This window comes from Hydractinia symbiolongicarpus, chromosome 5, assembly GCF_029227915.1.
Source record: "Hydractinia symbiolongicarpus strain clone_291-10 chromosome 5, HSymV2.1, whole genome shotgun sequence".
Classification (NCBI taxonomy): Eukaryota; Metazoa; Cnidaria; class Hydrozoa; order Anthoathecata; family Hydractiniidae; genus Hydractinia; species Hydractinia symbiolongicarpus.
In genome coordinates, this window is record NC_079879.1 from 13,066,759 (window position 1) to 13,093,537 (window position 26,779).

The 26,779-nt window shown below is 32.7% G+C and overlaps 2 protein-coding genes across 2 annotated transcripts; one reads left to right on the forward strand and one right to left on the reverse strand.

Annotated features, from left to right (window-relative positions):
* The first annotated feature begins 232 nt into the window (after positions 1–232).
* On the forward strand, positions 233–1,806 carry LOC130644876 (follistatin-related protein 5-like). The gene is made up of 2 exons (XM_057450651.1): positions 233–676; positions 1,558–1,806. Exons 1-2 carry the CDS (start codon positions 601–603, stop codon positions 1,719–1,721), a joined length of 240 nt encoding a protein of 79 aa, XP_057306634.1. The 5' UTR covers positions 233–600; the 3' UTR covers positions 1,722–1,806.
* An 818-nt stretch (positions 1,807–2,624) lies between these two features.
* LOC130644865 (transient receptor potential cation channel subfamily M member 1-like) lies at positions 2,625–26,325 on the reverse strand. Its single transcript, XM_057450636.1, has 31 exons — positions 25,985–26,325; positions 23,367–23,497; positions 23,227–23,268; positions 22,248–22,324; positions 20,698–20,857; positions 20,311–20,478; positions 19,117–19,537; positions 18,167–18,468; positions 17,966–18,047; positions 17,043–17,152; positions 16,639–16,785; positions 16,289–16,339; positions 16,020–16,088; positions 15,507–15,718; positions 14,939–15,182; positions 14,680–14,801; positions 14,089–14,209; positions 13,638–13,766; positions 13,066–13,317; positions 12,547–12,724; positions 12,264–12,393; positions 11,974–12,152; positions 11,108–11,222; positions 10,740–10,821; positions 10,331–10,453; positions 9,933–10,009; positions 9,661–9,747; positions 9,388–9,493; positions 8,856–9,026; positions 8,396–8,509; positions 2,625–6,568 (listed from the first exon to the last, which is right to left on the reverse strand). The coding sequence occupies exons 2-31, from the start codon at positions 23,463–23,465 to the stop codon at positions 6,452–6,454; spliced, it is 4,287 nt and encodes a 1,428-aa protein (XP_057306619.1). The 5' UTR covers positions 23,466–23,497; positions 25,985–26,325; the 3' UTR covers positions 2,625–6,451.
* Positions 26,326–26,779: the final 454 nt, after the last annotated feature.

Sequence of the window (26,779 nt, forward strand, 5' to 3'; positions counted from 1 at the left end):
GTGTTTGTACTCATCATAAAACAGCAAGATTAGAAAACAACTATTTGCGCGGTAAAGAGATCCCCTGGGAACGAAAATGGGTTATATGAATAAAACCTCTTTCGTATTGCACAAAATACATTGACCATGTGAAGTATAAAGAGAGACAGAAGATTGTTAACACAAACTTGCTATTCGCTAAAACTTTGCAGCTGCTTGTAACATGTAAAACCAGCATATGTTTTCGTTTCCTTCTTTTTATGCACACATGTCGTTTTGCTAAAAAAGCTTGGCAAACAATTTAATGGGCTGTGAATTTGTGAATCAAAAGGAAAAACAAAACAAAGTAAAGCATGGGAAACCATAAGAAGTGACGTATTCTATCACAAATTACATCCGGATTCCACAATATGATGTATTTAAACTTTGCACCATCTGCTATTCAAAAGCGGAAAGGGAAATATTATTTACATACACCTCACCGGGTCGGCATTAAAGAGGACCGTATGAGAACGGAGACTATATAAGATATAGGTAGACTTATCAATTTAGTTTTTCATATTAATTGAAAAGGTTTAGACATCAAAATAGTTGTCAAAGTTTGGCGTGGATTTTATAGATATGAATAATCTTCTTCGCTTCATTTTGATCCTCGTTTTATCATCTCTGTTTGTGCAAGGAAGACATATTACTAGAAGTAAGTATTTCTTTTTTGTTTTGTCGGAGATCTTGTTAGAAAAAAAGATTTCGTAACCTTTTAGATTATCCTTGGTTTTACCTATCTACCTATTGACTCACATCATTTTTTTCAATCCTAAATTTTGACACTACCATGGTTTTTCAAAGCCTGGGACATGAACGTATTTACAAGTACTTAAACATACGCACCTGTAAGGTGTAGAAATGACAAGTATAAAATATTTTCTGTATGATTTAAATTTACCTAGTACTTATAAAGAACTAACAATTAATAAAAAAATTGGGTTTAAATTGTTCATTAAAGCGTAAATATAAGCTGTGTACATACTTAAACATTAGTTCTCGAGATTTTTGAAGTTGAAGGTGGCCACCAAATTCATTCCATGACTGTGATTAAACATCTCCTGTTTGGTAAATTACTAATGTTTGGTGTGTTATAGCTCTGATTACACTGATAGGCACGAATATAAATAAATGATGCATAATCAAACACAATAAAAAAGAACAACAAGAAATAGCATACATATACCTATTTTTATATCGAACATACATTTAGAAAACGCTCACCCGACATTGTGAGAATGTTTCGATTTTAATAGAAAAATAGTGCGCTTTAAGTGAGTTTTCGGGCTCCCTTTTCCGACCTAAAAAAACCAAGAGGCCAGAGGTAACGATATTTTTTGGTCCAAACGTAAAGAGGTATAGTACATATGATTTTAAACCTCCGTAGACATCCTTGTTCCCAGGGTTTTGTTGCCTGATATCAAAGTCGCTAGCGCTTACTTGACGGCCTCGATTCCAAAAGGCAAGAACCCCTGGGGATGATGTTGCTCCTTACACACCGTCATTTTTAAATTTAATTTTCTACTTTTTTTTCAGGAAATGTAATCTTATCAGACTGCAAGATTTTAAATTGTCCGCCATCATATATCCCCATCTGTGCCGACGATTATAGAACATACAATAATTTATGTGAACTGCAAAACGCGATGTGTCGGACGCAACAATACATACGAGTGCTTTCATTTGAACCGTGTTTTTGATAGTAATGCTGGTTGCCATCGAAACTTCAGAGAGGTGGATGAATTTACATACGGTAAAAATAAAAACAAAGTAAATTTTGAAAAAGCACGACTTTTAATTTTCCTCGCATTGTCCTCCTCCATTTTACAACAATAAAACTGCTTACAATTCCCCGTTCCCTCTATACGGCTAATTCGCAATGCATTATGGTAGTTGTATTCCGCGAAAACGTAAACAAACCATTCGTAGTAACAAAAATGGCCGAACAAGTACACTTCATCCTTAATTCTACTCAAAACCAAAGCGATATACAAAATTCTAATCAAGACAACAGTTTTTTTCAAAACTTGGGCTCTCCTGCAAGCATTGGCTCAAACTTTTCATCAAGTTCAAGCTTTTTATTGCAAGCTAAAAGTAAAGGAGGAGGGATAACTTGCTGTGTACCTCTCTGTCAAAACAACTCAAAGAAGAATCCAGACTTATCTTTTTATGTCATTCCTAAAGACTCAGAGCTTCGAAAGAAATGGCTTTTTATGATCAGTAGAAAGGATTTTGTACCTTCTACATCGCATAGAGTTTGCTCTGTTCATTTCACTGGTGGAAAGAAGACATATATGAACAATGTTCCCACAATAGTCCCAAAAACTATCAAACCAACAGCTAGCAAACCAAGAAAAACTCTCAACAGTACAAACTGTAAATTGCAACTATTTTCTCCTGTGAGGGCTACGACAAATGACATTGCTGCAGAATTATCTGTGGAGGAAGAGTTAAAACAAGAGTTGGAAAAATTGAGAGCCGAAATTAGTTGTATGAGAATTCATGAAAAGGAACTTGATCAAACTATTGAAAAACAACAAGCCACTATAAGTGACATAGCATTTTCAATTGACCGGTTTAAACACAATGAAGCACACTTTAAGTTTTATACCGGATTCGAATCTTATAAATTATTCAAAGCAGTTTTAGAATATTTACAACCAGCTGCAAATAAACTAATATATTGGGGTTCAAATACTAACACTGAAAATACAAAAAATATAAACTCTACAAAACGAGGCCGATCACGATCATTGAGCGCAGAAGAAGAATTCTTTATGATACTGGTTCGAATTCGATGTGGACTTTTGTTAGAAGATATGGCTGTTCGATTTAATATGTCGACAAGTCACATAAGCAGAATATTGATTACATGGACAGATTTTTTACATTCACAATTCCGTATGCTTCCAATATGGGCTTCAAAAGAAACAGTACAAAATAGAATGCCGAAATGTTTTCAAAAAAGTTACCCAAATACCCGTGTCATATTAGATTGTACAGAAGTATTTGTGGAAATGCCTACGTCATATCGCACACAGTCCAGTACCTTTTCAAATTACAAACACCATAATACAGCAAAAGGATTAGTCGGAATAGCTCCTGATGGATCAGTGACATTTGTCTCTGATTTGTATGGTGGACGCTTTTCGGATAAACGAATAACAAAAGATAGTGGTATATACGACAATTTTTAAGTCCAACTGTTTGTATTCAACCAATTGAAATAGAACTGCTGCGACATGCTTACAGCATCCTCCTGCTCCAGCTTTACATAAACATTTCGCATACAAAATATCACCACTTCTTTGACACAGGTGGACATAAACAGAATATTTTTCTCTTTTCATGGAAGCAGCTACAAAACATTTCACAAGAAAAGTTAATTTTTCAGCCATAACATTACTTTTAACTCTCACTTTCTTCACGTAGCTCTCCTTGAATAGTTGGTATCCAAGAATTTTATGCTTTGTAGCACCCTTCGGCTTGCTATCACAGCTATTTCCAAGAACTAAATATTGGTGAATTTTCTCCTGGGTGATCGAAGGCATAGCTGCAAGATCAGTTGACCATTGACTTATATCTTCGTGTGTTCTTTCCTCCACTTCTTCGTCCCTCTCGGCATTTGTTAATTCTTTAAAAACAGGTCTTGGTACCACACAAGAGCTTTGAGAAAAGCTAGGCCCAAGATCTGTAGAGCTTAAAATTATATCTAAATCTGTATCCTTATTTATTACTTCCATTTCGACTTCTTTCACTCCTAAAACCTCACTAACTAACAATATTTAAATGTTTACATCAATAACACGGGTTTTGGATAAGGGAGATAATGATTTTCTTGAGGAGATTTGAAAATTATCACAAACAATAACGGCTTTTTGTTATTATCGCCACAATAAAAAGAATGCTGTTATTTATTTACAAACTCTCGCTTCTGGGAGGGAAAACTGTAGAATACAACTACCATAATGCATTGCGAATTAGCCGTATAGAGGGAACGGGGAATTATTAAAATAGCAAGAAGCGTATTAGATTTACGTCGCGTGTTTAAGTTGTAATTCTTTTCGTCCAGCATTTCTCCAATTATAAAGAAAAAATCATTTGTTCTACTTAACTAAATGGTTAAGTTTAAGTGCAATGAGACAGGATGGCCAGCATATTTCGAAAACAAAATTCCAGGACTTTCTCAGACAAATTATCTAAGATTTGCAATTTTTAAGGATTGTAACAACATGTATAATGAATTAAAAATAAAAGATAAATCTAATCGATTATAATCCAGTACTCGGGAAATTCCACTTGATCATTAGAGGCAGCTTTCAACATGAGGAAGAAAGAAAGTATGGATAGAGAGTTTTCGAAGTTTTTTTTTTCTAAGATTATTAACAAGGTCTCTTTTCTAGTACTATTTCTTAAATGGATAATTTTCTAAATCAGCTTTTTCCACTTGCTGAGCAGTGTTCTTCACCTTGATTTTAGTTAGTAGTATGGTGGCGGTACAAAAATACAAATATTGAATTTTTTTTTTTTTTTAAAAAAGAAAATTTACAAATTTACTAAAAAAACATTAAGAAATAAAAAAAAATAGAAAATACTTTTCTTAGGAAGTTTCGAAACGATTTAGGACCAATAAGCGTAGACAGGTTGATCCCATTTTTGAACTTCAATCATAGAAATTGGTTGGGGTTGGATTTGAATAAAAACCTTTTCATTCGATGAAAAAATGAAAAATGAAAACACTTAATAATATTAAAGATATAGCTACAAAATCTGCTAATATACACAAGTTTTTTGTGCGTACAAGATTTTACGGTACCATAAGCAACAGTAGTATATTGTCTCAAGATAAAGTAAAACAAAAAACACACCACTGTGGTACCACTATGTTTAAGAAACAAATATATTTTGACTGTTTTATTTATTAAAAATGTGCTTATTTTTTAAGGAATCCGCTACTGTCGCAAATTTGGTCGTTTCAGATTTTCCAGTTTCTTTATAAAGACATCTTTTTGCAAAGAGAAACAAATATCAAAACTAAAACTAACTAACAGGATAGTTTCGATTTCCTAACATAAACTATGGTAACATACTTAATGGCCTGTACGCAATGTAGGTCACATAAGCAGCGTTGGTTAATAACAATACCTAGTGTAGACCTGGAATTACAAGAAATTAAGAAAAGGGGATTTTAAAATGAACCAAATAAACCAAATAAGAATGTTAAAAGTGCACAAGTCTTAATATATCGAAATGTTGTTCATAATTTTTTTGTGTAGACAATCTATAAATTTATCCAGATTTGCAATTCACCGTTCCCGTAAAAGAGAGTTTTTGCAATGCATTGTGGTAAATGTAGTCAAAAACATAAACAATCATGGAGGCGTCAGGAGAAAAAACACTTAATACAGATATTTTATCAGCTTGTTCAACACCTAAAAACAGCTTTTTTCAAAGCTTTACTTCACCAAACAACATCGAAGTTTCCTTAGACAATTTATCTACAGATTTCACCGTAGAGAATGCTACAAACATTGGGAATTTGCCAGGAACTTCAACAACAAACGCTGCAGCTGGGGGAGGATTTACATGTTGTGTACCTTTATGTTACAACAACTCAAAAAGAAACAGAGAATTGTCGTTTTACGTCATTCCAAAAGATGAAGGTTTAAGAAAGACTTGGCTTTCAAAAATAAGTAGGAAAAACTTTAAACCAACATCAGGCCATAGAGTATGCTCTGCTCATTTTGAAGGTGGTAAAAAAACGTACATGAACAATATTCCAACGATTGTACCAAAAGCTATAGCACCTACACCGGTTAAAAATATCCATTAATATCCATTATAAGTTGGCGTTTCACTATCCTTCCCTCAAATAAGCCTTTTTCTACTTTGTTTTGTAAAACACTTGATTAATCTATTACAGAGATAAAGTGTTTACAAAGAGCTATGATCATGGAGATAATTATTTTATAACAAAACATGATTATTCTCCACAATATATTGCTACGGTTATTTAATTGTTATACGCAAGCAATTTTTTTTAATTTCGGCTTTTTTTCTTGACTTCAAGTATCACAATGCATTGCGCATCTCACTATTCATGGGAACGGTGAATTAAATGTTTCGACTTGCGACTACTGTCATAAAAAGTAGTTATTGGTGTTAAAAAATAAATTTTTAGCTTTTTATCAATTTTAAAATAAAAGATTTTAAAAAATTATAAATTATGACAGACACAAACTTTGCAGTATAAAAAACAACACTTGCTCACTTTAATTCTATCAAACAGCTTTGACAAAAAATAGACAAACCCAGGTCAAAATCATTCTGATTTTATAAACTCCTCAGTTTGCTAAGATTTGACAAGGCACAAAACTGTTCAGTTACCGTAACACATATAATTTTGCAAATACTGAAACATCGAATTCCTTTAAAAATGTGCGTCATATTTTGCAGCTATGTCTCTCAAGTAACCCAACTGTCTCTTTGGCAACATCATGTTTTTCGACACATCAAACCAAACAAGATTCAACTCTTTGGCATTTTCCTAGAGATAAAAACAGAACTTGGGTCAATATTTTTTGATACACAGAAGAAAACATCGGAAATCACAAACGCATGCACATGAATTGTAATTTTCCTCAAATTTAGTGAGTAGTAAGTAAAGAAAGATCGTTGGGGCTTCCCATACTCTTCCCATATCCCTTTGACTGTAACCCCTCCGACTGCTACATTACCACTAAAGATCCGTATAACATTACTCAAAACTTGCTTGTCTGCCACACAGGACAGCTCGTCTCCGTAAATGACCCCAAACAGTTTAAAACCATTACATTTAAAGAGCGCCGGTGTGGGTACTCGAACCTACTATTGTACTATCTACTTTTTATACAGATTTCAGCCTATAATACTTATGTAACAATAAAAAAGTAAGAGTGCATTAGTTTCTTTTTCAGAGAAATTTGAAAAAAGAAATTACTTAAAATTAAGCAGGAAAAGTAATTTTTCTTAATTATCTTCCCCGAAACTTTGTGGCGCACCGTTAACTCTTGACAAAATATTTGTGGAAATGACTACTTTTGGTTTCTTCTAGAAATGATCAAAGATCATCATTTGGTCAGTATTCTTCAACCTGTAAGCTGCAAAAGTTTTACTTTAGATATGTAGGCCAAGTAAACAACTTGCGTTATGCGTTAACTGCACTTTTCACCCTTCCCGCATGGATCACTTAAAATCAGTACCGTTTAAAATTTCGAATCCAAACTCACTCCTAAATCCACTGGTAACATTGAAAAGCGAATAAGTTCAGAGTGTGTGTGACAGCGTTCCCAATTACTTGTGGTTACTATCGTTGGCATTTGGCCCTCTTTCCTGCAACCTTCCCGTAACTTTCAAAGCATTTCAATTGTTTATTTGCTGTGAAGTCATAACTTTAAGGTAAGTACGGGTAGAACCAAATCCTTTGGATTTCTTTAGGTAGGAAAAAATCAGACAAAATATTTGGAGTTATATAGATTATATAGATAAAATCTAAACTTGTATACGGCCTTTTACATAGATGTAAAAGGCCGTATACAATTTAAATTTTATGTGTCCACCGCAAAGGTTAAAACTCCCCTCTGTTGTGTCCGCACAAGATTTTCTTAACATAGCAAACCGCTGATTCTTTGTGATAAAGGAAATTCATTACGTTTTTATATATACATGCAACTAAATATTCGGAGTTTAGCTGTAATATACCTATGCGATAAACACTATCAGGCTGAAAGAATGTTTAGATTACTGAAAAACTTAATTGTCCTCTTTTTCGCTTTAATATACGTTAACAGGACAAGAGGTATAATTACACAACGCCAAATTCAGACAGTATAGTAGTGTTAAGTCTTATTGTGAAAAAGGAAAAAATGTCTAAATACAATATCTAATATACTAAAAAAACACATTAGAAGGATTCACTTCTCTGTCTGAGTCTAAATAATTTTTTCATAAGCATGACATTTATAAGCATTCTAAATTTGGACATTTTTTAACATATGCTAAGCATTACGTGAAGCCTAAGAAAATGTTGCAAAAGTTTTGTTTCGTGGGCAGTTTTTCTTTTTATTCTTTTTGTCTAATTTAACCAGTATGTAGTGAGATTTAAGTTGTAATTACTGATATTCAAAATTTAAATGCAATATTTCTTTTTCAAATAAGCATATTTAAAGGCTGATCATGTGTTTTTCATAAGCATATTACAATAAATCTATTTGCCATTATGCATAACCTATCATTTGAGTCTGATAAAGCACAATTAAGCCTTATTTTGGAATTTCAATTGCTTTTAAAAAAACATGTAAGCTTATTAGAAAAGAACATGTAAATCGCCACTTACGCTTTGTAGGTACTTAGAGACGTTTTCACCAATGTCATCATGATACGTTGCTACGTAACTACCAATCCATGCGTTGTCCGTATTACGTGGATCGTCCACGTAACCAGAGAAGATCTATGTACGTGATAAGGATTCTATAACTCTCACAGTTAAGTGGCCATTAAATAGATCATAAAGTACAATAAACGGCTTGTGGGTTTAAAAATATATTTTTGCACTTTATTACGAATAAGTACAAAAAATGTCTGCAGGTTGTATGTTAGATTATCAAGGTTTACCCCTCCATGGCTTAACTTTTCAAATTTAACCTGGCAAATTGTTTTAAGATTTGTTTTAGTTTTGACATGTATCTAAATCTAAGGTTTTCCAATATGGTTGCGTAACAAATGTAAAAACAAAAAAGCACATAGATTAATTTAAAAGAAACTAGGTAAGGTTGATCATGAAGATTTTCTCCAACCTCTTTTCCAGCATCGATCATGTCGTCAATGTTATTTGTATATGCAGCTTTTCGTTTTTTACTCAACCACAGACCCGGATCATTTAAACTTGTACTTTGGAACAGTTTATACAACACCAGTGGAATACAACTGGGAATTCCAGAGGAGCTAATCCACGTCGCCTGAGGACCCTAAAAGGTTTAAATATTGGGAATACAAAATACGATTAATATGAATGTTCTTTATTACACAAAGAAAATCGAAACACTGCTAGATAGGCTATTTTACGCATGGAATGAGATTATAAACAAAAATACCATAAAAAAATTTAGACGAAAGTATACTGAATCCTATCTAAATAGCAGTTGTAAAAGTTCCTGCATGTCAAAACGTTAAATCACAAATTTTAACTCAATACACAATGTATTTAATAGAAGTGGCCCTGACAGCACTGACGGCACACCAATGTATGATTACTTATCTATAATTGTAGCTTTAATTAGGAGCTAATATATATATATAGAATCTTTTGCAAACTGTAATATAACTTACCGAAGGGATAGTTATCTTAGAGAGCTTATTATTACAAACAACAAGGACTTGAAGCATGTTTGAACCACTTTCACCTTCTTCAATTCCCATCAAACCATGTTTCCATCTAATAGAAAAAAAGGCAATGCATAACAAAATAGACCAAAGATATTCTAAAGTATTAAACTGACATTTCATACGGCACAAATGTATTTTATAAAACAATACCCTGGTAGTCCATACGGTTATTTTGGACAGATTGAACAAAGCAATGACAATAAAAAAAGATTTTACCTTGTAATGATAGCTTCAACCACTGTATTCTCACCGTAGGTCGGTAATAAACCATTGCCGACGAATCCCGTTCTACCGTTCGGATTTCTGAAAGTTTTGAAGAAATCAGGAAATAATTATACACTACAAGAAGTAATTAAAAATAGAGCATTTTCCTACCACGAAGTAAAACGTTCGCAAACTCAAATGCTATTGGATGGTTTTATTTATCAATGATTTCGCAAAAAGAAAAAGGAAACAGAGCGAAAATAAAATGAAAATAATTTTTTTACCTGTATGCAGTCTGATCCGCATCCGGTGCATCAAAAAACGATGGAACTTGTTTTGGTTCGTACTCTGGATATTCTGTCTAACAAATAACATTGAATCAAACATTTAAAAACATGAATAAATTGTCGTAGCAGGAAATTTATTTGTATAGCATGATTATGAAAAACTCACACCTCATCAAATTTTTAATGAGGGTTATAAATAATTTATCCATTTTTTGCCAAATACTTCAAAATAGCTCCAAAGAATTATAAGTTAATTCTTAGCTGTCTCCAAAAGAATTATGATTTGTCTTTTGCTTGTTCAAAAAGAATTACGGTATGTCTTTCGTTGTCGCCTAAAGAATCATGATTTGTTTTTAGCTGGGTCTAAAATAATTATAAACTAGAGTTATGCTCACCTCCCATGACAGGTACTCTTTAGGGACAACAAATCTTTTCTTGGCTGTTAAAGGATAATATAATATGGTTTTGACAGATGATAAACTTGGAGGTTTATAACACGTTGATCCAATTCGATCATTCTAATAAACAAAAAATCATTTACTTCAAAGATTTAATAAATAAAACTTTTTAAAAAAGTTAAAAAAGTATAATTTTTGAATGTTGATTTTTCGACCAATATATCAGAGAGATTATATTAATTTTTCTATCTCATCAAAGCATTCTTCTCAGTTTCTACATTTGTGAAGTCGGTAAGACGCAAATTCCAATGTTAAAAAGCCTCGACATAGGCTTATAGAGGTTTTCGTCAGCATTTAGTTGCCGAGGTGTCAAAAACTAAATTATAAAGACGGTGTTATGGTGTACCTTGGTGGAATTATCATTTGCAAATGTTATAGGTCTGCCATTTTCTTCATCATCGTCCTGATTGGCATATTCATGCTTCTTACTATAATAACAATGTAAAAAACATAGCAATGATTAATGCAGTTTTAAAACAGACGATAACATTGGTGTCTATATGAGGCGATGAAAACTATAAGGCGTGACTGTACATAAGGCACCGGTATCCTCCATTGTAGAGATCGTCTCTCTTATAGCAGAAAATCATATAGAAACCTTCAGAGGGGATCACTAACAAATAAAAACCCGAAAGCAATTGACGCGGACAAATTCAGTTTGTCCAGTATTTTTTACAGAAATAAAAAAAAAGCATATTTAAGTACGAAAAATACCTTATTGCTTGATCTTCTTTGCGACAGATATGATCTGGACTGGTGTTAGCGAGACAATGGATAAGACTCTCTCTTTCAAAACCTTCTAATTCGTTTTTATCGTCAACTGAAAGAACTAAAAACAAGAAAGATTGTTATGATTTTTTGCCGATACAAAAAAAAAAAGAAAAAGAAAATACTTTTTATAATACATTCTTGAAAATTATTTACTCCTCTCGTCAAACGAAGAAGTGTGACGTATTTAAAAGGGCACTTGCAAAAACTTGTTAAGGTAGAAAACTTGACGAAAACTAAGAGCTACTTGAAACAAGTGATGTTCACAGTGATGTCTCTCTTAAATGGACATCATTACAGGGCAAAACCAAACTTAAATCCCGCGAGCCTTTTTGAATATGTTAGTGATGAACAAAAGTAGTTCTTTTTCAATATGTCTTACACGGATTATACTCGCCCTTCATGATCGATTAAATGTTTCACCCCAAATTCACGATCGAGGTGAAACATTTCCTGTTGAAAATAAAAAATACGGATGCGCCATGATAAAGATTCTCCTATGCCTTTTTGTACTGTTACTGATTACAACAGGTAATCTTCAGAATTTAAAAAGAAGAAACAAAAAGAAAAAAACTTAATAAAACTTCATTTACATCCAGCAAAAATGTTTTATCTCTATCGTCGAGCGCTGTCGCGACTCTTAAATGATTCGCGTCAAACACTTAAACGCGTCTAAGCGCAAGTTGGACGCGCGGGTATTTCAAGCCTGCGTTGCGCTGCATTTAAACATCTTTTTAAAACCAAAGACTATGACTAAAAACTCTCCTAAACGCAAATTCTTTTTCATTTTATGTGGCAAATATTCTACGTACTGTATTGGTCTTCAGGAACTCTGCAACATCCAAACAATCTTCTACATATGACGTAAATATTTGGGATGATAGAAAAAGGCATGGGAATTGGTGATTTGTTCTGATATTCTTCAATCAAATAGTAAAGATTATATTTCCATATCTTCTCAGCTTTAAACTGCACTCTCTCATAAATCGCACTAAAAAAATAATTTGCATAGGCCAGATGAAAACCAGGTTTTATCTATTTCTTCCAGAAGAAAATAAAACTTGGGCGACAAACGACGCAATTGTTTTCTATAATTACCTACCTAAAACGAGCAATAAGTAGATTGATCAACAGAACTGCAGCAAGCAGTGTATATCCTGCCATTGAAACTTTCAAAGCTGGTTGAACAGTGCCAGTGTAGTTAAATGAAAATACAGTTAAATTTTCTGGAGCTGAAATGAAATAATGAATTGCTTCCTGTGTAAAATAAATTTCATTAAAACTGGTATGATTTATTATTTGGAAAATATAGATTATGTAAAATTAAATGTCACGCACGATATCTAGATAACTAGCATATGTCATCAATTATATTTGATTTTTACCTTGTATTGTAGCATCATCAAGAGAATCAGCATACATTTGTTTGTAGGGTACAGCCAAAACTGTTTTAATTGCCTCCATGGTTGAATCGTTGTATGGCGATATAATAGCAAATCTTGATATGCCATACGCGAAAAGAAAGATGGCCAGCACAAAAACGAAGTAAACAAGATCGACAGTCTAAAAAATAAAATATCGTTGAGCAGACATGATCATTGGATGTCCCTGGGCCTTTTTCGTAACTAAAGACAAATTAAAATTTCAGAAACCATACTATTTTAAGAAAGATGATTTACAGCTGAAAATTGCTAGAATTTAATTTTGCTAAAATATATGCAAATTTGCGAAATTTCCAGTCACAAATATAAATGAAATTAAAGTACATCGGGATCCGTTTTATGCCATTCTAAGAACGTGTCAAGAAATCTTCAGGACTTAAGAAGAAGAAGTCCAAGGCTTAATGTGTTCTTTGACAACGCAATCTGACCCTAACGTGCACGGCAGACTCAGATTACACTTACCATTCTGTTGATCATCACAAGATATGGTCCAAGCTGTTTACTGATGGAAAATACATGTAATAATCTTATAATCCATAAAAAGATGTCGATAGCAAACAATACTCGTGCCTCTATCAACGTGTCATCATGAAGTCGGAATGAAAAAGCAATTAGAAACAGGAGGAGTGCAGTTGCATCTAAGATATTCCACTTGGAGGTTCTGTATTGATGTATTTTTTGAGACATTTTCCTGCCAATGGGAGCTTGAATTACCTTAAATATAGAAAACATTATTTAGAAACAGGCTTTCCCCATCTTCTACTACTGTTGTTGGCGCAGTATAAAACCATTGGATGCAGAACTATTTATATGATTTATTCTCCTGTTACATTATTGGGGGAAAGTGATAAAAATTTTCCCCGACTAATTTCTTCCCCAGGGGGGAAGGATAAGGGATTCAGGTTACAACAAAATAATACAGTGGTGGATGAAGATGTTTACACTAGCACCGTTATCAAAGAATAGGTGTATTTCCAATGGTTTTTCTTTTTTTAAACAATGTGGTCAGAACTTAACAGGATTAAAAAAGTCACCTGTCGAATTTCCTCTAATAGCAAGGCACACCAATACACCAGTAACAAAATTTCTGCAAGTTTGATAGTTTTAGTAATTGTGTGAGTGATGTAGTATGCAAAGATAGCCAGAAATACACAGTAAGAGACCTAAAACGACAAAACATGATTAGACTTGCAAAAGAAGATGATTCGCCGAATTTTTAGAGAATAATTTTTTTTGTCTTTATTTATATTTGCGAATTTCGCGCATCTTCTTTATTTTCGCGAATTTCGCGCATCTTCTTCTTAAATATCTGTAAAGGTGACTTCACGAAAACGAAACTAGAAATGACGCTGGCAGATTTTTTCAAAAAATTGATTCAGTAAATTTTCAATAAATAATTTTCAGCCTAGTGCTGCGTGCAAGTTCATAGTTTCTTGTTATAAACAGGTTTCTTATAAGAAATACATTTAACTGAAACATACTTACGACGTTTGAAGCACACTTTGCAATAGGAGCATTGTAAAAATATTTAGCTTTATAGAAGGACGCTTTCAAACACTGCATTATTCTGACCCTTTTATTGCCCTCGTCAGTTCTTTTGCTCACACTGAAGCATAGAAAAAATACAAGACATATACCATAAAACTATTTATTGCCAGGTATACTTGTTTACAATGGATAAAGAAGCATTCATACAGTTAAGTATAGTTAACGTATCTTCCACTTCATTAAACTTTCTTTATGAAGGAAGCTTAAGGTTACGACTTTTATGGTGCTTTTTAAATGCATTCTTAAAAATGCATCTTTTATCGATGTCGGTGCTTGTGAAATTGTGAGTTTTCGATTGTTATAAACATAGGAAGTTTTTTCTTCAAATCCTCCTTGAATTTGCATAAATTGTTTATTTTTTACCAACGCAACTGTCCCTTTTTTAGCGATTTTTAGTGGGCAGCGTTAAGCGTCGACGTTATTTTTAAGGCCTACCCCTTAAATGAAACTAACACTATCATTTAAAGGGAGTAGGAATGACACAGATTGAGATAGAATGCAAAACTAGTGAGTCTCTGTGCAACGTACCTGTTCTTTGTAATAAGCTTATTGGTTAAGAGCTCGGTCTTGGTTTTTCCTTCAGCTTGTTCCATGTCTCTTGTTTTGTAATCTAGCATCAGAAACAGAGGAGGGAACAAACATACCGTCACCTACAAAGTAATCGTAACTGTAGTCACATCTCTCGGAAAAAGCTATAGGGAAAATGTAATTCAAGGTGCTCTTTTAGTCAAGACAAGAGAAATAGTGAAAATTCCTCTGATTAATAAATATATACATAAATAACAACCTGAAGGGCATGTAGAATGGGTGTATTTCCAGTAAACTTTAATCTTCCATGCCATATAACATCATTCAAAATCAATTGGCAAGTCTCGTGAGCAATAAATTCAACGTGTTCTGAAGATGCAGCCAAACATAAACAAGTTTTTGAACCATAATCTAGAGCTGACTGTCTTAACAATCTTCCAGTTAGTAATTCTTGTCTCAGTGTACACCTTGTTACCAAATGCGTTGCTAGCTCGTTAAAACGACTAAAATAAAGAGTGCTATACGTAGAAATATACCGAAGCAAAGTTAACGTTCTCCTTCACACCAGCATTTTGTCTAAATTCAAAATGAGCTATACATAGCTGTCATTACATAACAAAGATCATTATACATCTTTACAACAAGCATTTTTCATATAACATTAGTTTTTTTCGTTGTAGATTTCACTTTCTTGTCAAATAAATTTTTGTCATGGCCAAAAATTAAATTATGTCATTTTAAAGGGAGACAGATAGATGGACAAGAAAAATGACGAGCATTTAAAAATAACAAGAACTAGTTCTTTCGTTCAACATAAAACTACTTACGATTGTTTTAAGTTTAAGCTGTCTAAAAATTCCCTCTTTTGAGATTCTGTGTTATCTTTGTAGAAATCTATCATCCTCCGATACATTTTACATGCCAGCAGGACTTCAATTAATATTTGCTCGCCATAATGTAGAAAAAGCATCGCCATTTCTTTCATATTACACAGAACAGCAAACAAAAACAAATGCTTCATAGGATCGCCTGAAAAGTTCTATTAAGAAAAAGAAAACTATTTTATGTTTTTGAAATTATATGCACCTTTTAAAAAATGCGAACACTTAAAATAACTTTCCCCTTATTCTTTTTTCTTTTCTTTAGAATTGTTTTCATTTACCTTTGTTCAAGTATATTGCCTCTGTCTTGATTTTGAGAAAGAGCCCCTTCACAAACGGGTAGAGGGATGGCCGCGGCCAGATGAGAAGAAATGTTTGTTAAAATTCTTGCTTCAATAAGAGGGCCTATGTTTCACAAGGCGTTTGCTTAGTCACAACATCATACAATAAAGCTTGTACCTTTTCACAAATATCACCAAAGTTCGTCAAAGCATCCATTATCTCTTCTTGAATATTACCCTTGTTTTTCTGTTTAAAAAAAATATATATCAACTGATATCATTTGATATATGGTTCCTGTGGTTTAATATTGTAGTCGAGCACTATTTTGAGGATTGCATTACGCACCTATTTTAAATATTAAATAATATACAAAAAATTAAAAAATCAAAATTAATTAATTTAAACAGTTTTAGCAGAAAACCACAAATAAGAAAAGCAAGTCTTACCACGTCTTTTATAACTAAGTGCAGAACGCTTAAAGATTTCTTGTTGCACCTCTATTAAAGAATAACAAAATTGCATTTAAATGACGTAATATGAAGATAGATAAATATTAGCAAAAAAATGGTGCATGAGAATTTTCCTGAGAATTATTTTTTACGATTTTCCCTAAATTTAAAAAAAAAAATGCAAAGCAGAAATCTAACAATAGAATACCTTAATTTTCTTAATAATAGAATTCAAACCAACAATTCCTTATTTTTCATGGAAATTAACTGCTTAAAACAAACGCCTTCAATAATTAGTACCGCATTATAAGTAACCAAGAAAACAGATGTCTGTAAGATCAACAAACCTTTTGGTACATTCGAACAAAATCATCATCTGTAAGGATTTGACTTCTGTCAGTCAACTCTAATAAGTCATCCAATAAAACCTGAACAACTGCTGGTTTGTTTCGTATGATAGCTTGTATTAACAACTCACGAATCATATCTTTTCCCTAAAAAAAGCAAGACAAATAACAGGCTTGATGTAATTTTAAATTCTGTTTGATAAAAATTTCTAAATTAAGTCAATAAACATTTATTTCAAAAGACAACATCATATCTCATACACATTTTTATATAATAAATCAAGAAAAGAAACTTAACAAATTGGATTTGTTGAAATTTTCAGTCGATTGTTGGAAAGTTTAACAAATAATCCACGAAAAACATTCTACACCAAGATATACTTTCACAATGTATAAAAACATACATCATCTCCGCTTAGGTTAAGTTTTTCCAAACGCATCTCAACAAAATCAGCTCTGTTCCATTTAATTGCAAACATCATTTGTTCGAAAGTCACATATTGTTGGTTTTCAACTGGAATAACAAATGCAAAAAGGCATGCATTATAAAGAAGAAAATTTAACCAACCAAGTGCACATTAATTCGCACATCCCAATCACGAAATCTTACAAGTTTAGGGTTCTGATATCCTGCCAAAAGTATAGACCGAGCATGCAAAAGGTCGATACGCTGATTTGCACTTGACTTTTGTTTTAAATTTAGCTTTATGAAATGCTTTTTAGGCTAATTTTGGCCCACAAATTTTCACTTTAACAAAATTTGTCATAGTAACCGAATAATATCAAGGTTGAATATAATGGTGACATAAAAATGTTGATTTTTTGTCACCTAATTAATGATAACTTTAATTAATAGAAACATGTTTTTAAACAGTTTCCTAAAAAGGTATACAAAAAATGCTGAAATAAAATCATCAAGTATGAGCTAATGGTTATCAATTGCAAACTAACTAATGATATTCTAAAAATTAAGACTAGAACAAAGACAAAGAAGAAACAAAGAGACTAAAAAAATTTTATAAACACAGAGCTAATGGTTAATTTGAGCCTATAATTCTAGTGTCTCACAATGAATTTAGAGTATTTTTTATTCCGTTAATAAACCTTATTGTCAGTCACTTCGTCCAAGTTAAAAAAAATCGTCAGTATTTTTATTTCGATTTTCGTCAATAAGGAGTTAATTGGAGATGTTTGAACTTCTGTCTCATTTCTTTATACTCATCTATTGCAGAATGAAATAGTAAAGATGTCTCATATGCTGGTGCCAATTCAATTGCTACAAAGTGTGCTTATTTAAGAGGATGCAAAAATGGTAAAAATAACATACCTTCACAAGTTTTTAAAAAAGCATTTAATATAGCACTGTCCATAGTCTCTCCAGATTCATTATTAAGACTAAAAACAGATATCTAAAGAAATGATCAAACTTAGTAACATTTGTAAGAGTTAATGTAGACTTTTCAGATTTTTTAATATAAACGAATTTAAAAAAATGTAAAATAATTAATAACAGTAAATATTATTATACATATTTCTTTTGTTTCATGCATTTCATTATCTTATTGTAATACTTGGCTTTCTGCCTTCTGGTCAAGTCAGGATATTCCAGCCCAATCATATCAATGAGTTTTTGATGCTCTTCTATTTCAGCAAGGTTACAAACTTCGAGAGGTGGCAACTCAAATGCATACGCGAATAGAGCAGCTGCTTGAGAGGTCTCTTTGAAAACAATAACAGGTATTTCATTCATAATGGTCTGATAAACATGTCCAATTGTGTTAGGTCCACCACCAATCACAAGTTTTACAGCAGCGATCTTTTTTGCTGCACCTGTATTGTAAAGTTTTTTAGTATAATTGTTTTGCCTAATTGTATATGAAATAAAATGGCGAAAACTAAAAAACCGTATAGAAATCAAAATTCATTATATACTTGATTTCTTTTGGGGTATTTAATCTTGCAAAATTGGTCTGAATAACAACATCCAATGACATCCTGAATTTGCTAACAAATCATAGTTGAAACATTTACTTACTATCTATATGTCCAGTGCAAAAATACAAACATGACTTGGCATTAGATGTTTTGGTAACCTAACCAAAGACTTGACTAAACAAAATGTATTGAATGCTGATCGAAATAGGAGCATCACCCTTTGGCAAACAGATCAACCTGTCAGTTCTGAAATAGTGGGGTTGGCCTAGAGTTAACAAATTGGACCAATTCTAATCTTAGGTGGACCCTAGTTGCCCACACCGGAAAATTAGTTACTTCTAGCCTTTCCTGAATTATTTGCCCTCAGATTTGTAGCTGGTGTGCCATAGCTTTACTAACAGTTGTTGTTTTGGCGCTTACCCCTTCTATTTTGTTGTCATCAAAGTAATGCCATAGGAAGTTATTCTAACATATTATAATATAAAGAAATTCTTCCTAAATAATATAAGATAAACAACATTTTATTGTGGATAGGCTACATACCTGCTTTGCTGTGGTCTTGAACATTGCTTACAACATCACGGTTTGACAACACTCTTTCTCTGATGTTCCCCATAATAAAATTTTCAAGATCGTTTCTGAAATCAACTTCTGCATTGAAATCACCAATAGATCCATTATCAACCAAAAGAAAATGTGTATGGTTATGGTCGAGAAAGTTAGTCCTTTGAAATTTTGCATTTAACTTTAACTTTCTTGGACTCTTGTTTTTACATGTCAATTGTTGTCGATTTGGAATAACACCCCATGGTGCAATACCGATACACATCACTCTAGAAACGCGATTGTACTTTGTACAAGTACTGTCTAATTGTGACACATCTCTTAAGGCTTCTCCAACGAGTTTCATCACCCCAACATTAGTTCCACCTGTAATAACCCATGCATGTGTACTAACGGCTATCTAAAAAAATTATTGTATGCAATTAAAAGATCGGCTTTATGTCATCTTTAATTTCACTCATTACTAGTGAACTAAAATGTGCAACCTGAGAGAAAATGTGAGCTAAAGGTTTTTTGATCAACATCATCAATCTGTTGGTTAAGAATTATGCAGATAAAATACATAACGTTATTACGAAAAAAGATGGGGTGTAAGATAGAAATTTAGGACTATCTTCATAGTACTGCACTGGATTGCACGAGCTTTAACTTCCGTAGCATGTCTAGTAAATCATGCAGCTATGAAAAGGTGCGCAGAAACATTGTTATTCTTATTTTCTTTTACAGAATTGGATGCATCAGAGGATGCTACGCAATTAAAAAAACAAAGGCCTATATTGTTAGCAAAATATGAATGAATAAAAAACATCTGCACACTCTTTCAACAATTAAACCAAAGTTTGTTATAAAACAAAAGCAGATAAAAAAAACATAAAAGTAAAAAGTAAGAAACCGTAAAAAACGATTTTTCTCTTGTTAATTATATATGTTTTTTTTTTGTACTAAGAGATTCAGCTTACTCAGCAATTTAGATAGTAAGTCAAAATAATTTTTGTGTCTTAAGTTCCATATTTTCGGGAAAATTGGAAAGAAAATTTGTATACATAAAACACCCTAATCCCAATCTACATTGCTTTGACAACATAGCTTTAGAAGTCATTAAAGATTATTGTAAATATATAATCTAATGCTTTCCCTAGGTCAGACATATATTTTGACATAAAATTTCCCTACCTTACGCAACCCTCTTTTAAATAAAGTTTCAAATGCTTCATTTTTAACATAACCATTTGCAGAACCAATAACTGAGATAAGTAGTTGAGTTGCATCTCCAAATTTCCAACGATTGATCATAAAATCAACAACATTTTCTGTGCTTGAATCATCTGAGATCCTAATATACTGTAAGGAATAAATGTTTTATATCTGCAGAATATGAATTATAGAATATCATACATTTGTCAAGAAGTTTCAGTGATCAATAAAGCAAATTCCATTAGGAGTTTTTTCTTAAAGCAAGATAACTGCACTTAACAAAAATTATTTACTATATACAGTTTGCTTTAAATTGATTCAAAAATTTTTTCAATGACATTTTTTGTTCATAAAAACTGAACCTACCCTTGAATTTGTATTTCTGTCGGCTCCATAAAATGTAAGAGATCCATATGCATTTGTCACTTCTTCAATCAAGTGATGTCTTGGCTCCCAATCTGATCCGAGATGCTCTTTCCATATGCCATCAATACAGGATTTATGTCTTTCTCTTCCACATTCGCACCTACAATTTATGACACACACATAGGTATAAAATAAACCTTCCTTTTTCACTAGCCCCCAGTAATTTGTTAATGCTTTATCAGCAAACATGCGTACACATGGAGAAAATATAAACAACAACCCACAAAGAAGCCAATTTAAAAAGAAGTAATGCTGAAATAATTAAAACTTTCTCACAGCTACAGCCACATATATTCTTATATATAAGGACTTGTGTAAAAATTTAACAAAAGAAACATAAGAAACAAAATTTATCTTATGTATATACAGTTTTATTCAGGTGCATATACGGTTGCTACATTAACAACCTGCTTCAAACCTAATCTAGACTGTTTTAGATCTAAACTTAAATTCCTCAGCATCAAGTCTGTCCTTATTACCTCTTGCCAAGTCTTTAATCAATTTTAAGTTTAAATTGACTTAATTTAAATTTAAATTGACTATGATAAGGAATTTAGGCTATATATGTAATTAAATTTAATAAGTATATAGTAATACATAACACTAAAGTGGTGTCACATGTTACAATTTTTTTTTGTAAAATAAGAGAATGAATAAACATTCTCCCTTATGTGTATATATACACTAAAAAAATATCTATATTATAATACCCGTATACATCTGTCTGTCTGTCATGCAAAATGGTAGCGAAAAAGCAATTCTGTTCCGTTTTAGTTTTTTATTCCTTAATAAAAGTTAATAGTCAATTTGATTACTATGGAGTATACTATTATATAGAGCTTTGTAAACATTTGCATCTAAAGATATAGTCCAAATTTTCACAATCAGTGATTATACTTCTTAAAAAATCAAGTAAACATGTAGTTGTGCTGATTTTTGTATGTAGCCCCAGCATATTCAAATTATGGTTCAAGGCTTAATGAGGCACTTCACACTTCTCATGGTGGCAAATAACTTTCATAATGCATCACAGAATTCTTCCAAAATTTTGTACTGAACTCTTTAAATTCTTAACAGTTTTTTTTCTTTTGGATGGAGGGAGGGTTACCTTTAAAAAATGTTTATGATGCATGACAAAAGCTTTTTTGGCTTTTTGGTTCTTTTGCTCTTGCATTTGCATGGCAGGAAAAAGATGCTTGGTTTTAGTAAAAAGAGGTCTTTTCCTGTGGATTATTTCTCGTAGAAACCTTGTAGAGTGTATAGATTGATGCCTTCCAATTTATTTGAATTCCTTTGAAGTCTAAATAATGCTTTCGTGCGACGAAATTGACTTATAATTAATTTTCTTCACCTAGAACCCCTGAAAGAGCTTACCGGTGAAAATGTAAACACTGGAATCCATCTAGCTATGCACATTGATCTATTGTCTATCTAGCTAGCTATATCTGTCAGACAAGAAGTCTAAAAATTAAAAAGATAGTTAAACTTACTTTCCATGGTTATCTGGATCAGGCACGTATTTTGTACATATCTTTTTACAAAAGTCGTGTTCCTTTATTGTCTCACTCTATTAAAAAAGAAGGTGTAAAAAAGTAGAATTGAATAGACTCTGAACGAACACGTGTGCAGCTACCATGTTGTTTGTTTTCCTAACGCTAATAACATATCAGGATCACTCTCAGGATACTCTTTCCAGCGGCCCAGAGGGAGGAGACGAACATAATACATAAAAAAAACCTGTATTTATTACCGCCGGCTGATAAAACCGCAAAAATTAGCCAGCTGATGTCTCCATTTTGTTTCCCTCAATCAACCTCGTCCTCGGGGCTCTTTTTCATTTTTTGACATCCCAATATTAAAAAGTGAAGAAAGAGCTTTGGGGACAAAATTGCAGTCGCGGCTGCAGTTTCCTGTATGAGCTGCAACTGTTATTGTGCCTCGTTTCTAAGGCATTTTTCCTTTCTTAAGATAAAGCCACAGTGCGTGGAAAAGTAAAGTCTTGCAGCAATCTAGAAAGGGTTTCTAAGTATTTTCAACGCAATTAATACATTGGCTTTTGTATGACGCCACATTATTAAAGTAACCGAAACTCAAATCCCTTTAAAAGTCTCGCAAGGTTCAGTCTCTTTAAATTTAATGTTATCGATTTACTATTTTCCAATTATAAACCAATAAAAAGGACGTAGAGTAATATTAACCCCACAACATCATTGAAGGTAAAATTAAGGGGTATAACATAAACTGCTGTGCCGTTGTGTTTAACGGCGAATATTGTAAAACTTGACTGTAAAATAGCCAGATTAAACTCCAAACTCTCTATAAACGATCCCATATTTTTTAAGTGGTATTTGACAGCGATTTGATCCTTCAGGCATGTAAAGAAAATATACATCGATGCTTTTTAAATCTCTCACTGGGGTTTGACAAAAACATTTCTTATTTAAAGTACTATCAGTGTGAGAATTTTACCTTTATTCGATGGCGGCAGGTATCAATCAAACCAGCGATACTCTAAAGACAAAGAAAAGAAAATTGATTGAGCTAAATTGAAATTGAAATTACGTTTAGGAGATAACAGCTTTTACTGACGTAATGCAATAAGAACATACGTCTTTCTTTCGCCATTTTGACGTGCCGTTATCTGTATAATAAAATGGAGCAACCAATAACTCGATCATTTCATCTTCATCTTCGATATCGTCCTCCATGATGACTTATTAGTAAGAATGAACCACTAAAGCTTGAAAATTAAAAATAAATTTCAACATTAGCTATGTAAAATTGGGGCTTAGACGGGATGTACCACCTTCCAAAGTATTAAACACAAAAGTCTACTTTAGAGACATAACAGTCAAGTTACGTATGCGATTTATTAGCTAAAATTCGTCTTACTTGGTGCAATTTCAAAAATTAAAAAAAGATCCCTAAATTAAATTCACAATATCATTCCAACTTTGTCCCCAGGGCTCGCCATCCAAGATGTCAGAAAGAAAAAATAGGAACGAGGTTGATTATCAGCCTTCCAACAAAGAAGCTGTGAGTACGTTTCTGGGTTGTGCTAAAACATTTTTCCCAATTCCTCTTTTATCGTTTTCATTGTTTTTTCTACAGCTCAACCGTTTAGATATACACTACTTTAAACTTTCAGAACGTATACAAGGTTTGGTAGGACGAGGTATTCAACCTCGTGTCCAGGAATTCTTAGGTTTTTTCATATTGTAATGGTCCATGTATAAAAAAACCTAAAAGACTTAATCAAGATCAAAGAGGATAGAGATGAAATTGAGCATACGCGGAGTCTTGCATAATATGGCGCTTTTATTTTTCAACATTCCTGAATTTTAAGGTCGATTTCCATTCAAAGTGTTTCCGCGTTATCGCTTCTTTTTACTCTCAAGATTACGCCGTTAAAATGATCGGGTTATTTCCTACGCTTTATTTCGCGGGGGTATCTGATGATATGCGACTTACCCTGCCGGGCGAATTTCCGTTACTTTATCACCGGCTAATGACTATTATTTTCCCTGCAACTCGTCCTGTTTTAACTCTACTAAGATTTACAGAAAATAAATTATTTTGGTTGTCTAGAAACCAAAAGAATATTGACATACATAGGACGTAAGTTTTATTCCTAGTGTTCTTTTTTGTTAACAACTTTTTTCGCGCTCTTGCTTCTGCATTAATGAAGTTTCGTTGGTCAATTTGTTTTCAGAAGTATTTTTGCGATAGCACAAGTAGGATCTGTTCATTTTCAAATGATTTCACTGTCACACAATATGAGTGAGCGTGGGAATAGCTTGGATGGAGATCCACAATAATATGTTTCTCAAACAATTCTCAGGTTGTTTGAGGATAAAAAGTGTGTAGGATTAGTTATATTAACATTTGGTCCTTACGGTCTAAGAATTTCTTGTTGCTTTGGAAAAAAAATTGACGAATCAGATTTAGTCATTGTACAACAACCAAAAAGAAACAAAGCAAAATCAATGTATCGACCAGAACTGTATATAGTAATGCACAAGGAAGGATCTTTAGTCACTGCAAAATCGCCAAACAACGATAAATTAGTTAAACTTTGGAGGAAAACGAAGTTAATCTCACTTCAAAAAAGTTACTAAAGATACACAATTTTCTGAGCAACCTGTCATCAGGTCAGGATGACGACGACGACGACACAATCTTAGCTGAACAATCACAAAATGAAAACCCAACAAACGAACCACCACCACCACAACGTCAACCAAGAAAAACTTATCCAAAGAGAACACGTAGACCACCTGAAGAATGTACTAGACAGACTTTAAAAAAATCTCCTTAAGGAGGACACTCTCCTGGCCCAACTAGGGTTAACCCAACTCAAGACTATACTTTCAGACTATACTTTTGTCCAACATAAGGTAGCCACCTTGTGCATAAGAATTCTCGACCCTAGAGCTCTTTGAAATAAACTTTCGAGGTTTTATTTTCAAAGAGCTCTGTGATCGAGAATGTCGCATAAGCACTTTTTTTATTGAGTAGTTGTGTTTAATTATATTTGTATTGGCAAACTTTGTGTCAACAACTATATTAAAGCCATTAGGCGAGGTAATAATGTCGGTGTCAAATTTATAAAGCGAGATCAGCGCTGAAAAGAAAATCGTCAATAAATAATACGCGACATAATTACTCTCGATTTACAAAAGTAAAAAAAATTATTATCCTTTCGATTAACTTTGTGTTTATTGAATGTAAAAAGGTGTCATGAATGCCCTAAGGACGCTTCATTCTATTCCATAAAGCTAGCTTTTCAAGTTAGAGGAGATAGATCAATAAATACATCGAATCCTTACCGCCCGCTCCTCAACCAATACGCCTTTATGCCCGCTCCTAAACCAATACGCCTTTTAACAAAAACTACAAACACATGCACCTCGACGAAAAGTTTAGCTTTATAAGTTTGCCAAGTTGCTGTTATATAACAACACCGCTGCTACCTCAAGGTGCCTTTCGAAGATAAAACTCAAAAGTCCTAGAGGACGCTGATTAATGAAGTTGCACATAGAGATCACGTAAAGAGTCTTAAAAGTTAATGCATTCGACAACATAACACCACACGTAAAACTGTACGCATAGCTGTATAGTCTTTTTTCTCACAAATAAATTGTCCCTTTTTACTTTAACTTTATAACCAAAATACAAATAATAAAAACTAAAATAGACCTAAAAAATTATAAACAAATAAAACAACCTTTCTTTTCTTATTATGTATTTCCTGCGTCTGCTTCTGTTAACCTCGTCTTTTATAAATGCTGCGAACATCACAGTATGTAAATGAGATGTAGTTAAGTAATTAGTTAGAGATTAAAAAAATAATCTCATTTGATTAGTTCAGCATAAATAATGTATTTTGTGAATTGAAATTCTTTGTCTATTGCATGAATATCTTTTAAGCGTATTTATAGCTTTATACATTTTAAGTTGTATATTACATTTTTATCTCTTTAGAGGAAAGAGATTTTACTTCTGAATATAGCATGTCAAAAATGCATTTTGTTCTCACTGGATGAACTTCTCCAACAGAACCGGAGCCGAAACCGACATGTTCCGTCTTTTAATCTATCATTCGAAATTTTCCATAGCTATTGTCGTGGGATCAGATTAATTCTGCGAAGCAAAAGCAAACAGGTATACGGAAAAACATTAAAACTCCCGGACGACCACAAACTGTTCAAAAAAGCAGCCTTGATATTGTAATTGTCTTTTTGCAAGTGTCCATCCAAATACAAAATACTAAACAATCCCTGAGAACGAGGTTGGAAAATCCATTGTCCTTTCTAAATTTGTGATATAAAGATTAACAATGACGGCTTTATTTATTTATTTATTTATTTATTTATTTATTTATTTATTTATTTATTTATTTATTTATTTATTTATTTATTTATTTATTTATTTATTTATTTATTTATTTATTTATTTATTTATTTATTTATTTATTTATTTATTTATTTATTTATTTATTTATTTATTTATTTATTTATTT

Bases quoted from the DNA above. Each gene is read 5' to 3' on its own strand.
- LOC130644876 (XM_057450651.1), top strand. From the start codon at position 601: ATGAATAATCTTCTTCGCTTCATTTTGATCCTCGTTTTATCATCTCTG. The intron at 677-1,557 runs GTAAGTATTTCT...CTTTTTTTTCAG, and splicing joins AGGAAGACATATTACTAGAA to GAAATGTAATCTTATCAGAC.
- LOC130644865 (XM_057450636.1), bottom strand. From the start codon at position 23,465: ATGGAGGACGATATCGAAGATGAAGATGAAATGATCGAGTTATTGGTT. The intron at 12,153-12,263 runs GTAGGTAATTAT...TTATTTTTTTAG, and splicing joins CTACTTATTGCTCGTTTTAG to TGCGATTTATGAGAGAGTGC. The intron at 10,010-10,330 runs GTGAGCATAACT...GTTATTTGTTAG, and splicing joins AAGAGTACCTGTCATGGGAG to ACAGAATATCCAGAGTACGA.